Raw genomic sequence first — 17,059 nt, forward strand, 5'->3', positions numbered from 1 at the left:
CTAATAACATTAAGATGGCTGCAGATCAAGGGAAATGCTATTTACTGGTGTTGTTGGACCTCTCTGCAGCGTTTGATACAGTTGACCATCGCATTCTTTTGTGCAGACTTAAGAATGTGGATCTGCACTAGAGTGGCTCACATCATATTTGGCTGATCGCAGTTTCTCTGTGGGCCAGTACATGTCAGACACTGCCTCTCTGTCATGTGGCGTCCCTCAGGGCTCTGTTCTCAGACCATTGTTGTTTTTATTATATATGCTACCTCTTGGTCAGGTTATCAGCCGTTTTAAAGGCATCTTTTGTCATTTTTATGCTGATGATATTCAACTGTACTACTCTTTTAAACCTGAAGAGTGTAACAAACTCTCTATTTTAAATGATTGCCTGGGGGCCATAAAATAATGGATGGCTACCAACATTCTTCAGCTGAATACTGAAAAAACTGAAACCCTGATAATTGCCCCTGACAACCTAATCCCCAGCATCAAGCACTCCATTGGGTCTTTAATTAAGGGTGCGGTTACACCTTTCGTTTTCTGGGGTCCTTATAACAATAACTTGACAACACATAGTAGCTGCAGCTATTTGGTTTGGGACAGCTCTCTGTCACCGGAAGGGCACGCAGATGGTATCTACTGCGCATGGGCGTTTTCGAAACAACGGCTCATGCAGACTACACGCTGTTGTCTGCGCGTTTTTTAGCGTTTCTCCAAAACGCAAACACAATTTTGCGTTTCAGCCGTATCCACAAAAAAACGCCAAAAAACGCATTTCTGTGTAATAGGGACATGAAACGTATTCAAAAACGTATAAAAAAAACGCCACAAATACACTAGTCTAACCATGGCCTAAGTGTATGTACTCAGCATAAGCTAAAGAATTTAGGTGTTACTTTTGACCAAACTTTGTCTTTTAAATATTTAGTCAATTCACTCATTCCTGCTTCTTCCAACTGAGGAACATCGCTCAATTAAGATATGTTGTATCCAAGGCAGAGCTGGAGATGGTCATCCATGCTTTTATTTCCACCCGTTTGAATTATTGTAACATAATTGTTTACCTGCTTAAATAAATCTGCTTTGGACCGCCAGCAAATTGTCCAAAATGCAGCTGCTAAACTTTTAACCAGAAATAACAAGAGGTCTCATATCACACCTATTTTGGCCTCTCTACACTGGCTCCCTTTCAAATTTAGAGTACATTTTAAGGTGCTACTCACTACTTTTAAAGCCCTGCATGGTCTATCACCTGGATACATCTCAGGGCCCTTTCTCACTCACTGCTCTGTGTCGAATCAGACCCGGCTCGCATCAGAAAAGGGTGTGTCTGTCTGAGTGAGAACGCTGTCCCCCGTCCCCGCCCCCCGCTGATTCGTCCCCGGGGGCGCTGAACCTGGACCGATGAAATAGGTGGTCTCAGGTGCGCACTAGTGGGGGCGGTTAGGCCTGGCAATTTTGTTTGCCATTGCTATGTCTATACATTGTTCGAATGCATTTATTTCTATTAGACCAGTGGTGCCCAACCAGTCGGCCGTGGTCGACCAGTAGATCAATGACATGCAATATAATTGCCACAAGCGATGGGATAATGTTTCTGAACAGGCTAGCTAACTAGCGTTAGCCGTTAGCCATTGCTGTATACTATTGTTCGAATGCATTTATTTCTATTAGACCAGTGGTGCCCAACCAGTCGGCCGTGGTCGACCAGTAGATCAATGACATTCAATATAATGCATATAATCGATGCAGCAATGTTACTAGTAAAGGCTAAGCTAACTAGCGTTTAGCCGTTAGCTTAGCGCTATCGTTAAAACGCTCAAAAGCGGACTCTACAACACCATCCATTCGTGATAAAATGGGGTGGGTTATATTGACAAGGCTTGACAACAGAGGTTCAAATATAACTTCATATTTATTAGTTATTTGTTTCTTTATATCAGCATCCATTCTCCAGTCTCCGTGTTAACACTTCCTGTGTTTACATTTTGAGCGTGACATCATCGACTACGGCAAGCTTACAAGCTCAAAACGCAAACCGTAAACAAAAAAACCCAGAGCGCACCAAGACTGAAGTGTGTACACAAACTAGAGGGGGGAGAGGGGGGGGGGAGTTCGGCACGGAACTCGGAATGAGGACGGCACAGAGCTGATTCGACCCCGATGTTGAGTGAGAAAGCCCCCTCAGACCTTCTTACACCTCACTCATCAAACCAGGCCCTTAGATCGTGCCTTTCAGGTAGCTGCTCCCAAACCGTGGAACGCCCTCCGTTTCTCTCTGAAATCAGTAGAAATATGCAACTCTTTTAAAAAACAGCTAAAAACGCTACTGTTCGGACAGGCGTTTGGCTAGTTTTATCTAGGTCTTATTTTGTATTATATCTCTAGTTGGTGTGTTTAATTGATTCTATGTATTAATGATGTTGTTTGATGCTCTTAATTTATTTGATTGGAAAGCACTTTGTGATCCTGTATCTTGAAAGGTGCTATATAAATAAAATGTACTTACTGTACTTACTTACTTACTTTGTTGTTCCTGTTTGATGAGATGAGGTAATATGTGTGTGTTATGTACATGCGCAGTGATTGATTGATTGACAATTGTATTAACAGATTGCAGAATGAGTACAATACAGTACGGCTCAATACACACAATTGTTAAGGAGATGCAGACCAGAGAAAGACGTTTGTCTTGTTTACATCAGGGTCCCCCATTTTCAATTCATAATGAATTGTAAGTAAGGGTGCAATTAGCACCTTGCAATCCATTCTTTGTGGATCCTGCCCCAGGTGTTGTGATGCAGGGCTGTCAGCAGCTGAGAGGAGGGAGGCCTGAGGTGTACCCAGTAGTAGTAATTTAAGCCGACACAAGCCATTTTAGTAATATAAAAAATTCCATATTATGCTCCTTTTCACGAAATGTATATTGGTGGCTGAGGTCTCCAAAACATGTATGTGAAGTGTCTTGCTGAAAGTACCATTCTAGCTGAATACCTGTATACCTTTATACCCCTCTGTTTCTGTGCCTGTAGCTTTAAATGCAAATGAGCTGCTGCTTCCCACACATGAGTGTGCATGCACGAAGGTGTCTGGCTCACGGAATTCAGATCAAACTGTCAAACTAGGGGCTAGATCCACAAAGAATGGATTGCACGGTGCTAATTGCACCCTTACTTACAATTCATTATGAATTATGGGGGACCCTGATGTAAACAAGACAAAAGTCTTTCTCTGGTCTGCATCCAATTAACAATTGTGTGTATTGAGCCGTACTGTATTGTACCTATTCTGCAATCTGTTAATACAATTTGTATTCAATCAATCACAGCGGTGTTGTAGATTAAATATGAAGATCCATATCCTATTTTTCACCTAGAATGTTGTCAGAAACATATTTTAGTGAACCGTTCAGTTGGAAAAAGAGAACTCAGAAGGACCACCCATGCAATTACATAATGTTACATTAGTTAAGTAGAGCAGTAACAGAAGAAAAGGCTGGACTACAAACTACTACCACAATGGAAGAAAAGGCTGGACTACAAACTACTACCACAATGGAAGAAAAGGCTGGACTACAAATGAGGCATTTCAGGCAGTTCAGGAGCAGTGTTTTCTGTCTGAGGAATAACTCCCTTTGGTGTACACTTTAGGTTTTGTAACTCCAGCTATAATAAAAAACCGAAAAACCCCAAAAGCATAATATGTACAATTTTAAATCTATTTATTTCTTTTGCACTACACATAGTATAGATGAAATTTTACCCTGACAGGAGGAAACACTAAGGAGGATGATGATTATGATGATAATGATGATGGTGGTGATGATGATGATGAAGATGGTGGTGGTGATGATGATGATGATGATGATGATGATGATGATGATGGTGATGATGATGATGAAGATGGTGGTGGTGGTGGTGATGATGATGATGATGATGATGATGATGATGATGATGATGATGATGATGATGATGATCATAATGATCATGATGGTCATGATGGAGATGATGGTCATGATGGAGATGATGATTATGATGATGATCAACATTGGCATTGGACAGGAAGCGGTAAATTGGTTCAGAAATTACCTCTCAGACAGAACACAATGTATATTTGCAGAGAACTACAAATCAAGTTTTTTTTAAATCAACAAAGGTGTTCCCCAAGGGTCTATTTTGGCTCCGGTTTTATTCTCTATTTTTATAAATGACCTGGGAAATAAAATCCACACAGCCAAGATGCATCTTTATGCGGACGATACAATCCTGTATACAAGTACTCCCTCCCTTACTCATGTGATCGAGAACCTCCAGGCTGCGTTTAATTGTTTTCAAACCTCCCTTTTTGATCTTAAACTAGTTTTAAATGCAAAGAAAACTAAATCCATGATGTTCACAAGGGCTCGCTCACAGCCAGTGAATCATGTTCATATCGTTACGCTAAAGGGAGCAACCATAGACAATGTTTCATCCTACAAGTATCTTGGGCTATGGCTGGATGAAAAGCTATCTTTTAAAGTGCATATTGGAAACCTCACAAAGAAACTTAAACTAAAACTTGGTTTTTTCTTTCGCAACAAACGATGCTTTTCTTTTGAGGCCAGAAAGAAACTTGTTCAAGCCACATTCCTGTCTGTAATTGACTATGGTGACATAATATATATGCATGCTGCCTCTTCAATGCTAAAAAAGCTAGACAGTGTGTATCATGCTTCTCTGCGCTTCATCACTAGTGCCAAAGGGCTTACTCACCATTGTGTGCTTTACCAAATGGTAGGATGGACCTCTCTGTACGTACGGAGGAAATCCCACATGTTTGTTTTTATATATAAGGCCATCATAGGGAAGCTTCCCCTATATCTTTCCAACCTAATTAGCTTTGCCTCTAGCAGCTACCATACCAGGTCCACAAGATGGCTACTTTAAAAAAAAAAAAAAACAAGAATAAACACTGAACTAGGAAGAACAGCTTTTTCAAGCTTCGCACCTTGGGCATGGAATGGGCTACAGCAGGGCTATTCAACTAAATTGTTCAGGGGGCCACATTGTCAGAAACCCAAGGGGCCAGGGGCCGGACTGCCACGGCGCCTCCCCGTGCTATGAATATATGTACACTTGACACAACACACAACCACATTTTCACAACTTTTATTTAACTACATTGCAAAAGTAGTATACTTTTCAAAAAAAGTGCTTCATTTATGTGCCACATCTGCAACATCTCCTGCAGAAAGTGCTTAATTTATGACTGTGCAACTGCAACATCTCCTCTTCAACATTTCAATATAAAAATAAAATAAAAAACAAATAAGTGCATGATGTGCATCTGAACATTCTAACATCAACACTTGAACAAAAAAACACATTTATAGTGCAGCTGAGCTTATGAAAAAGTGCTTCATGTCTGTGCAACAACAGCAAATCACAGCATCTTATTAGCACTTATTGTCCACTCTTAACTCTCAAACATCAGGGGGGTGGGGGGCAGACAGCCCTAGCCTACATACACACATCTAATGAGAGCGATTGCACTTCTTTGACTGGGCAATGGCAGAGAAAGAGGGTTCATAGGAAGTGAGGGCTACCCGCAAACAGTGATGCAAATGCTCATTTGTCAAGGAGGCACGTTGCTTGTTTGAATGGCATTCATGTGAGAGAAACTGGATTCACAGGTGTATGTTGAGCCAAACATTGTTAGCACGGATATTGCCAGCGTTTTTATTTTGGGGAATGTCTTGACATGAATACACTTTATCCAAAATGTTGTGGTGGATTCATTCTCAAGTGCCTGCTTCAGAGCAGATGATGCTTGCATGTCAATTATTTCAAGTTGCAGGAGACCTTCATCAATGTGAAGTGATGCAAGGAACTCTTGTCCTTTTGTGGAAATAGCAGCTACATTGGCAAATGGGTTGCTCACAAAATGCATCAATTCTCTGGACATGTCAAATTCATCAAATCGACTTGCAAAGTTTTCCCTCAATTTATCAATGAAATATGTCATTAATTTAGTGACTTTTGGCTCAATTGTGCGTGTTAACGTTGACATGAAAAGAAAAAAGTAAAAAAAAAAAAAATTAAAAAAGATTTTTTTTTTTTTTTATTATTATCATGTAATCTTTGGCGGGCCGGTCAGAATCATCCCCGCGGGCCGCCAGTTGAATAGCCATGGGCTACAGGACCATATCCACTTAGATACCCTGGTCTCCCTCTGCGAGTTTAGGTCTGTATTACATAACTTCCTACAGGAAGAGTGTCGCTGCTTTCTCTAGTCGGGTCCCAGCTGCAAAACTGCAGAGTTACTGTATTGCCCTGTATTTTACTGTAGTACACTTTTACTGTTATGTAGACTGTTCTGTTTTGTGTTTTTATGTTTACGTGTGATGTATTGTGTATTGTGTACATGCACTTTTATTATGTTCTTGTGTGATGTACCACACATTTTATTGCTGTCTGATGTTTGCGGGTGTTATTGCTGTCATCTTGGCCAGGTCTCCCTTGCAAAAGAGATATTGTATCTCAATGGGACTTCCTGGTTAAATAAAGGTTAAAATAAAAAAAAATAAAAAATTATGGTGTGGTTGAAATAAACTAGCTTGGTCCATAGTTGGTTATCTGTTACAGATTCATTTAAACCAGGGGTTTTGGCTTGAGAAGACCCAATGAGCCCCTGGCCGGGGGGGTCTCGTAAAGGGCTCCCTGAGACATGGAATACCTTGACATTTACAGTATACATGAAAGAGAAGGGTAGGGCCATGTGACCAGGTGAGAAGGAGGATGTGATTAGAAAGGAGGGTGAGACATTGGGGGCTGGGGTAGGTGCTTCAACGGGAGGGGCTGACCTGAAAGGGGGTAGGAGTTTGAGGCTGAGGTTACACCTTTCGTATCATCTTCGTATTGTTTTCTTATACGCATCGCCGCGTATCGCCGCGACGTCATGCGCCTCGAGTCACACTTTCGTTTTTTTTTCGTTTTGTCACCAGAGCACACTGATGTAGTACACTGCCAAAGCAGTAGGTGGCAGTAGGTGGCAAACATGAAGGCAATTTCAACCAATCAGAACGAATGTGCCAATACACTTCCTGGAAGCTCCAGCAAAGAAAATGTAAATAAGGCAGGCGCCTATGCCGCGCCACCATCTTGCTCAATGCAGCAATTCTTTTTTCAGCAAAGCCTAATAAAAGTGCAATAAACAAAACGGATACATTCACTGTGTGTTCTGCCTGTCATTTGTTGATGAAACAAAACTAACATCAACACAAGTGACCGGATAGTTTAGGCTAAAAAACGATCGGATGCATTGTAGCATTGTTAGCTGCATGCTAACGTCAATGGAGTATTGTGGCTAGAAGCTACCGTTAGCTCACGCTACTTAGCCAGCATCAAAACTGATGATATCGCGAGCTATCAGTAGTTAGATAACATTAGAGACAACGCTGTGTGTATTAAACAAAGGTGAATAGATGACTGGGCCATTTTGTTTAATGCTTCTTAAGTTGAAAGAGGAACTCTGAGCTAACAGGGTCTGAATCCTGATAGCTCACGTTAGCCAGCTGCTCATGCCATCGGTAATGCTAGCAGAATGAATGGATGTAAACTTTATTTAACATATTGCATATGGGTACAATACAATACGGCTCAATACAAACAATTGTTAAGGGAATGCAGACTGTTGTAGCTTGGACTGGGGTCCTTATAACAATAACTTGACAACACATGGTAGCTGAAGCTATTTGGGACACGGAGCTCTTTCCCAAACACACACACACACACTCTGCTGTCACCGGAAGGGCACGCAGATGGTATCTACTGCGCATGGGCGTTTTCGCAACAACGGCTAGCGTGCTGACTACACGCTGTTTGTCGACTCGTTTTTTTGCGTATCTCCAAACGCAAACACAATTTTGCGTTTCAGCCGTATCCACAAAAAAACGCCAAAATACGCGTTTCTGTGTAGATAGGACATCATACGTCGTCAAAAACGTATAAAAAAACGCCAGGAATACACTAGTCTAACCTCTGCCTGAGACACAAAGGAACACCCGGTCCCGCAAACACATCACTCCTGTCCTCCACTCCCTCCACTGGCTCCCGATCAAACACCGCATTAACTTTAAAACACTACTCCTCACCTTCAAAGCCCTCCACAGCCTGGCCCCCCCCTACCTGACTGATCTCCTTCTCCCCTACCGCCCCACCCGTTCCCTCCGGTCCTCCTCCACTGCCTCCCTCAGGGCCCGCGTCCACTTGGCGCATATTTCTGACCGCACGCATCTGTTTTCAATGTATTCCAATGGGGAGGGAGCGCATGCGGCCGCATGCGGCCGCCTCTAGGAAGTGCGCTGCCGTCGGCTTCTTTTCTCAGCTTTTTTGTGCAGCCGAAAGTTGAAACTTTCTGAACGTTCAGAGCGATGCGCTGGAGCTCATTTTCAGACAACCAATCACAGCCATTCATCTACCACTCTGTTTGTAACCTGACACCGGAGCTGCCTGCCTGTCTGGCTGTCTCCCACAGACCATTGAGATTCGCGACAAAACTAATAATAATAACTACACGAATACACTACTAAAAAGCTAATAAAAAGCAAAGGGCGAACTGTGGTGTCAGGCAATAACTATATATATAATTAATATACAATAAAGTTATTCAAATATGCTATAATATGTGCAAAACCGCGGCATGGCTGTAGATTTCTTTCTGTCATCTACAAGATGCGCTTCAAGCCAGCTCTGCCGGCGCACTCCCAGCATGTTTCACGGAGAAATATGCGCTAGGTGGACGCGGGCCCTCACTGTCCCGACATCCAAGCTTAAAAACTTCGGAGATCGGGCCTTCTCTCGCACTGCACCCCGACTCTGGAACTCCCTCCCCCAGTCCATCAGAGACTCCCCTACACTCTCCACCTTCAAAGCTCGCCTCACACCTGTTCTCCCTTGCCTTCAACCCCCCCCACCCCTAAATCCCCCCCTCCCCTCCAACCTGATTGATATCTGTCTCCAGTCTTTTTTGTGCTATCAGGCTGTCTCCCCTGTTCCCCCCATGGTCTCATGTTCCTTTTGTTTTTGTTTCGTTGTTGTTTTTGTTTTTGTTTCTTTGCTTTCATTTCTTTGTTTGTACCCCTGCTCCCGACTACTGTCAGCGACTTCGGGTTATTGAGAAGCGCTATATAAATTAAATTAATTATTATTATTATTATTATTAGGTATGGAGGTGAGAGGCTGATTGATCAGTGGAGACTGATTGATCTCGGGACAAAGGGATTGACGGGGTACCATAGTAGGTGTGGGGGGGGGGGGGGGGGGGTACATATAATGTCCACTATAATGGTCATGATGGAGATGATGATGATTATGATGATGATGATGGTGGTGATGTTGTTTTTGATGATGATGATGATTTCCTATCTCTACAGCCAGTAAGAAACCAGGAGAACCTCTCATCATCTCTGATATTACGAAAGCCAGCATGGCTCACAGGTACCTCTCCTCTCCTCTCCTCTCCTCTCCTCTCCTCTCCTCTCCTCTCCTCTCCTCTCCTCTCCTCTCCTCTCCTCTCCTCTCCTCTCCTCTCATCTCCTCTCTCCTCTCCTCTCCTCTCCTCTCTTTTTGCTTTATCTCCTATCCTCATCACCGTGTGTTCACTCTTATTCCCTTCTCTCCTCTGTTCTTCTCTCCTCTGCTCTCCTCTCTTCTTCTCCTCTATTCTTCTCTCCTCTGCACTTCCCTTCTCTCATCTTCCATTCTCCCTCCCTCTCCTCTCCTCACCTCTTGTCTCCTCTGCACTTCCCTTATCCCCTCTGCTCTCTTCTTCCCTTCACTCCTATCATCTCTTCTCCTCTCCTCTTGTTTCCTCCCCTCGCCTCTCCTCTCCTACCATGATTATCTCTCTCGATCTATCTTCCTTATTCTCTCCACTGCTTCCCTCCTTCTCCTTCCTGTCAAACATTCCCTGCCATTTATTTTTCTCTCTTTTCCCCCCTCCCTTCTTCATTTACCTTCTACCCTCCCCTATTTGTTCATCAAATATTGATCCATATTGATCCTCCACTCTCTTTCTCCCTCTCTCTCTCACTCTCTCTCTCTCTCTCTCTCTCTCTCTCTCTCTCTCTCTCTCTCTCTCTCTCTCTCTCTCTCTCTCTCTCTCTCTCTCTCTCTCTCTCTCTCTCTCTCTCTCTCTCTCTCTCTCTCTCTCTATCTCTCTATATTTCCTGATATCAATCCCTGCTCCTATTTGTTCATCAAATATTGATATTTACCCCCCCCCCCCCCCTCTCTCTCTCTCTTTCTCTCTCTCTCTAGAACTGGTACATTGGAGCCAGGTGATAAGCTGCTGGCTATAGACAACATCAGGCTTGATAACTGTTGTAAGGAGGATGCAGATCAGATCCTACAGCAGTGTGAAGAGCTGGTCAAACTGAAGATACGCAAGGATGAAGATAACTCAGGTAGAGAGACGGAGAGAGAGAGAAAGATACTGTGTGTGTGGCTGTGGATGTGTGGGAGGAGCAGATGCTGGGGAAATATTAGATCACAACATCCAAAAAACAAGTGCAAGGTGCAGGACACAAAGAACAATCTAAATGAAAAGATTAGAGTCTGTACAACTTTTCAGAATGCTCCAAATAACAGTTATTCCATTAGACATTTGGATAATCCACATTTTCAACCACACCCATTGTTCTCTACAGTAGGTTGTCTCAGCTAAAGTCGCAGGTGTGCAGAATAGGGCTTATCAGACTAAAGACAATAAGGATGAAGTACGTAGAGCCAAGTTCAAGAAGCCAGTGGGTTTGGCTGAGTGTCTTTGTGTGTGTTATTGTGAGGAGCTAATCAAACCTGGGACCTGTTTCACCTGTTTCATTAAACTGTTAACTTTATTGTGCAATATAATTTGCTTGGATGTCCAAGGAAGGCTTATACCAAAGCTTGTGGGGCATTCACAAGACTTCAGCCGATCTGGAAGTCTAGGCAATACAGTTTTGAGACTTTGTGGGACTAGGATTAGATTAGACTATAACAGCAATGTCAAGTCTGTCCTGATGTATGGCTCAGAATTCTGGCAAGTGGTAAAGGGAGACCAGGGCCCTCATTTATCAACGTTGCGTACGCACAGATATGTGCGTAACCCGTGCGTACCATGTTGACAGAATCCGGCTATAGGGCGACAATAATGTGGTCAAGAGGCATGGTTTCTAAAAGAGAGAGAAAGAATGGGAGGAGACATCTCTATTTATACTCGCCACCTGGTGGTGTTCCTGAGTGGCTCCGCCTAGAGCGCCCTCTAGTGGAAACAGTTATATATGCAGTTAGACAGTTACTAGTGGAAACAGTTATATATGCAGTTAGACAGTTACTAACAATCCTACACAGAACCTCTGACTTCAACACTCCCACTTAGGGTTTGTATTAGCATACTGGATAACTTCTTTGAAAAACATTTTACAAAGGAAATAATATAATCCAAAACATCAACAGGGTATGACAATATTTACACACATGACCCTTGCAAATCCCTTCAATTTTAATTTGGAACAGGTTTCCTCATAGTGTCTGCTACCCTGTCGTCCGTTGGACAGTAAACCAGTGTCATCCTTTCTTCTCTGATGACAGATCTGATGGTATGATATTTTCTATATTGACACACTGGGTTCCTAGCAATCACAATGGTTTCCTGGTTGCCCTCATAAACAACAGCCTTCATATAATTATACACAGTGTCCATCATTTTTAAATGATGTTGACAAAACGCCCCTCATCTTCAAGAACCACCTTATTTGGTATAGAGGATACATTCCAATTACCTATTACATATTAAGCAATATACTCGTAATCTTATCTCCACCACTTCTAGCGGTTGTTCTGGATAAATACACTCCTGTATGGTCATAGCTAGAACCATATATTCAGCTTCACAAGTTGATAGTGCCCTGTCTGCATCATTGTGGGCTTTAAGCCCTAGACCCTCACTGCTCTTTCTGAAACACAGTTGTTTATCTGCTGTACCTTTAGGATAACAAAAGACATGTTTGGCTGTAATCCAAATGATCCTCTGTGGGGTCAGCAAAATGCTGTGACAGTCTACTCACTACAAACCATCGGTCAGGGCGGGTACACACTGTTAAATAAATGAGGCTACCCACAGCTTATCTGTACATTTTCACATCTGTCCGTTTCTGAGCATCCTCCTGATAGTCTAGTTTTTGATCACATGGTGTTTCCCTTGATCTACATTCTTACATGTCTAAACGTTCCAGGGTCTTTCCCACATAGTTACATCATTGAGAACATGGTAAGTCATCCACCTCTGTAGTTAAACATGGGATTAAACATAGGATCCATTTCAGTATTTAGACATGGACACCTCTGTACTTTAACATGGAATTAAACATATGATCCATTTCAGTATTTAGACATGGACTCTTAATCAGGTATTTAAACCTGGATTCTACTCCTCCCGTATTTAAACCTAGAGTATCATCCTCCTGCATCTAGGCAGTGTAGCCACCCTCCTTCAGTATTTAAACATGGGGTACCCTCCTTCAGCATTTAAGCAATTGTCTACGAACCATACTTATTTTTGTCGTGGCCTTCAATACCCTCCTGGATTGAATACACCCATTTCTCTCCCACTGTCTGTCTGCCCTCTGGTAACTTGGTTGAATACACCCATTTCCCTCCCACTGTCTATCTGCCCTCTTCGGGGGACAATGTGACCTCTTTAAAGGTCAGGGTTACCCCACTGACTATCCTGTAGTAGTAATCAACGGGGGTAGGTGTACTGTCCTCCTCGTCACTCCCTTTTCGGGCATAGTCTGTCAGATACTTTGGGGGTTTGTGTTCCCTTGAGGGATACCTCCCACTGCTTGGGGCACTTGACGTCACCCTCGGGTGCTCCTCGACATCGCCCTGGGGGTTGCTGACTGTCTGCCTGCACGACCATACTATGTACACTGGGCTGATGTGTCTCTGTTTCTACACCTCTTACTCTGGAGTCCAGCTCTGGCTCCTCTGTCTGTGTCTCGCTCTCACATGTTGCCTTTGTGACAAACTTGACTATGTGTTTCTGCACTCTCCCGTTACCGGGATGATAAACTAGGGAATCGGGGCTTCCCTTGTCGTGTCCTACGAAAAATCCGTTTAGACCTCTGGACTCTGGCTTTCCCCTGTCCTGCGGGTACGCATAACACACTGATCCAAATTGGTGCATTCCGGCTAGATTACACTTCTTTCGTGTCAGCGCTGTATACGGGGTGGTGCCCGAGTGCCTATTAAAGCACCTGTTTCTGGTGTAAGCGGCTTCTTGCACCGCATAATGCCATAGGCTCTTAGGTAAGTTACTATCTACTAGCTTACACCTAGCCATTTCGAAAATGGTGCGCCATTCCCTCTCTGCCACCCCGTTCTGGTGTGGGGGATATGGACGTGACGTCTCGTGTTTTATCTTGTATTTTCTCAACAGTGATTGGAACTCTCTGTTTGTGAACTCGGTTTCGTTGTCGGACCTCAAGCATCCTACGTTACCATAAGGGGCTACATCTGCCAGGAATTTCTCTGTGGCCTGGAGTGTGTCACTCTTTGCTTTGAGAAAGTAAACAAACACTGCCCCTGTGCACACATCTGTAAAAGACTGTACATATCAAAAGCCTCCTATGGACTCGTTGCTTACTGGGTCGGCTAGGTCCGTGTCAACTAATGCAAGTGGTACCCTTACTTTTTCTGTGGGATTTCTGTATCTCGGTTGAGTAAACTTCCCCGTTTTGCACACTGCACAATTTTTGTCAGGTCTACACTTTTCACCTTCAATGTGCATGCCTTCTGTCACTACTTGTAGTTTCAGTAAATCCTCGTAATTACAATGACCCATAATCTCGTGCCATGTCTGAATATCGTGACTGGCCATCATGCTACACATATCATTATTATCATTACACTTGTCGTTGTCATTACACTCCGTTTGCAGATAATATATTCTCTGGTACATCTTTATGTCAAACCGTGTACCGTCAGGTTCTACAAGAACATTTTTACCTTTATCGAAGAATACCTTGGCACCGCTTGCAGTAGCATCTATTACAGAGAATAGTCCTTGTGGGAACGATGGTACGTAGAGAGCGTTCTTTAACGTCACTGTACGCCGGCGCCCCTTACTGTCCGTGAGGCATACCTGTGCGTCTCCTCTCTCTTGCGCCAATCCGTAGGTGCGTCTCCCGTCTGTCAGCTCCATGCTGTGCCTCTCCGGGTGGAAAGTGTCGTCAAAGTTCTTGAACCGACTCCTGTCGTTGATGACATGGTACGACGCACCTGTGTCTACGATCAGTCCCCTTCTCTGGGCCCGCTGCAGCTGGGCCGGTCCGGCGATGCACGCCGTCTACGCCCCGAAAGCGCAGTCTTCTTGTCCCGTTATTCTCCGGGCGTCGTCTCGATCCGTCTCACGTCAACTGTCGCCGCCATCGTGTCCGCTGCCGTCATCCTGTCCACAGCCGTCATCTTGTCCGTAGCCGCCATTTTGTCCATAGCCGCCATTTTGTCGGTGGCCTCCGTCTCGTCCATGGCCGCCGTCTCGTCTATGGCCGTCATCTTGCCCATGCGCGTATCGCACGCTCTGGTCGTGTTTCTTCATGCACGCTCTGTCTGTGTGCCCCGTGGATTTGCAGAAGCTACACCAGACAGTCTTTGTGCAGTCGCTTCTCCGATGGCCTTTCTCTCCGCATCGCAAACACGCCAGTTCCGTCGTGGTCCTGGTCCTCTCCCTTGGCGTCGCTCGGGCCTTTAGTGCTATGTAGAGGGCCACGACTCGGGGTTTCCTCGCCCGATGTAATGCTCTCTCAACACCTCCAGGCTTTCTCGGCCTTGGTCTTTAGTGTCGCAGAATATCAGCCCCAAGCTGGTGTCGTCGAGCAGCGGCGCTAACTCACAGTACGCGTCTGCATTACGCTGGTCGTCCAGGGCTTGCTCTTCCACCATCTGTTCTCCCGTGGGAGCTGCCAGGATCGTCTCCTTCAGTCCCGCACCGTGCATGCAGCATAGCATGCGCTCTTCCCAGAGCTCAAGCGGCACGGTGGTGTAGTGGTTAACACTGTCGCCTCACAGCAAGAAGGTCCAGGGTTCGATTCCCACTTGGGGACCAGGTTTCCATGATGCCAGGTACCCAGGTGGGGTATCTCCCAGGCCTTTCTGTGTGGAGTTTGCATGTTCTCCCCGTGCTCGCAAGGGTTTCCCCCCCGATAAGATAAACCCAATGGAAAAACATGCACAACAACAGATCGCTAACGCTGTGGCGTCCTTGACGAAGACGGACAGGAGCACTTGGATTGGTCCCCTGGCGCAGCTCACGTTGACGCCTGTCTGCTCCCGGCTGCCCTTGGGGGGGAAGGACGACGGGATGGGTTAATCGCAGAGACGAATCGCATCGGCGATTCTAAAGAGACAATGCATGCGTGTGTGTTCCGGTGTGTGTGCTAAAAAACTAACCGTTGTGTGTACCGCTAAAACATTGAGTGTCGTTGCATGCCGAATAAAGACCTCTGCAACAGGTCCTGCATTATTATTATTATTATTATTATTATTATTATTATTATTATTATTATTATTATTATTATTATTATTATTATTATTATTATTATTATTATTATTATTATTATTATTATTATTATTATTATTATTATTATTATTATTATTATTATTATTATTATTATTATTATTATTATTATTATTATTATTATTATTATTATTATTATTATTATTATTATTATTATTATTATTATTATTATTATTATTATTTATTATTATTATTATTATTATTATTATTATTATTATTATTATTATTATTATTATTATTATTATTATTATTATTATTATTATTATTATTATTATTATTATTATTATTATTATTATTATTATTATTATTATTATTATTATTATTATTATTATTATTATTAATATATTATTATAGTCCTCTGCTTTTCCATTGAATGAGGGCCATTTGCCCCTTCCCTTGTTTTCCATCATCTTCGTTGGTGGTAGGTGTAGCTTTAGCTCTTGTTGGCCTAGCGCAGTGGTGCCCAATCAGTCGATCGCGATCGACAGGTAGATCGCGGGCTGATTTCAAGTAGATCTTGATTAATAAAATTTGATTATAAAAAAAGAAAAAAAAAATCTTTTTTTTGCTAAATCAACTCTTCCTCTCCTTGTTAACTACAACAAGCAATGCTGTTTTGTTATTTAAGATGAGGTCGGACTCGGCACTGACAGATTTGTGTTCATTATGCTGCTTTTATAAAGCCTCAAATGACGGCTTACAATATACAATTTTGGCTGGTAGCTCTCGGGCTAGGTGGTAAATAAAAAAGTAGATCTTGGTTCAAAAAAGGTTGGCCACCCCTGGCCTAGCGTCTAGCCACGCGGTGCTCCCGGCGCTAACCTAGCCTATACTTCAGCTAAGCTTGCTACCCTTATTATTTCGCCCTGGCGTTATCTGGGCTCATAACCTGTTGACAGAATCCGGCTATAGGGCGACAATAATGTGGTCAAGAGGCATGGTTTCTATCTTGAGCCTTAACTGTTATATGTTGTTATATGTTCTATGTTTTATGTTGGAACAAATGCTGTAACATGCTGCACTGAAACCAAATTCCACCAGCCTGGCTGGGTGGTCATTAAAGAAATTGATTGATTGAACTGGCGTGGTTTATTTATTCACATGGCAGAGCAGCAGTTCTACAGTTCTCCTCTCACTGAGAGGCTGGGGGAAAGAGAAAGAATGGGAGGAGACATCTCTATTTATACTCGCCAACCTGGTGGTGTTCCTGAGTGGCTCCGCCTAGAGCGCCCTCTAGTGGAAACAGTTATATATGCAGTTAGACAGTTACTAGTGGAAACAGTTATATATGCAGTTAGACAGTTACTAACAATCCTACACAGAACCTCTGACTTCAACAACCATCATTTCTAAGCAAAGTGTGGGACTTATCAATTTGAACTTGTGCTTGACTTTGTGCGTATATTTACGCACAGCTCCGACCGTGCGTACCTGGCGCCCGGTGGTAGAATATGAATATTGCAAC

At 43.4% G+C, this 17,059-nt stretch overlaps 1 protein-coding gene across 1 annotated transcript in view; it reads left to right on the forward strand.

The window, feature by feature from the left end:
* Positions 1–17,059, forward strand: part of grip2b (glutamate receptor interacting protein 2b) — a gene marked incomplete at both ends in the record, with an annotated part of 726,896 nt that overhangs the window by 672,199 nt on the left and 37,638 nt on the right. Inside the window, 2 exons of the mRNA XM_084315732.1 lie at positions 9,410–9,473; positions 10,296–10,441. Of these exons, the coding sequence (XP_084171858.1) occupies positions 9,410–9,473; positions 10,296–10,441 (210 nt within the window). The remainder of the gene's footprint in view (positions 1–9,409; positions 9,474–10,295; positions 10,442–17,059) is intronic.

This window comes from Notolepis coatsorum, assembly GCF_963971535.1.
Source record: "Notolepis coatsorum genome assembly, chromosome: 6".
NCBI lineage: Eukaryota > Metazoa > Chordata > Actinopteri > Aulopiformes > Paralepididae > Notolepis > Notolepis coatsorum.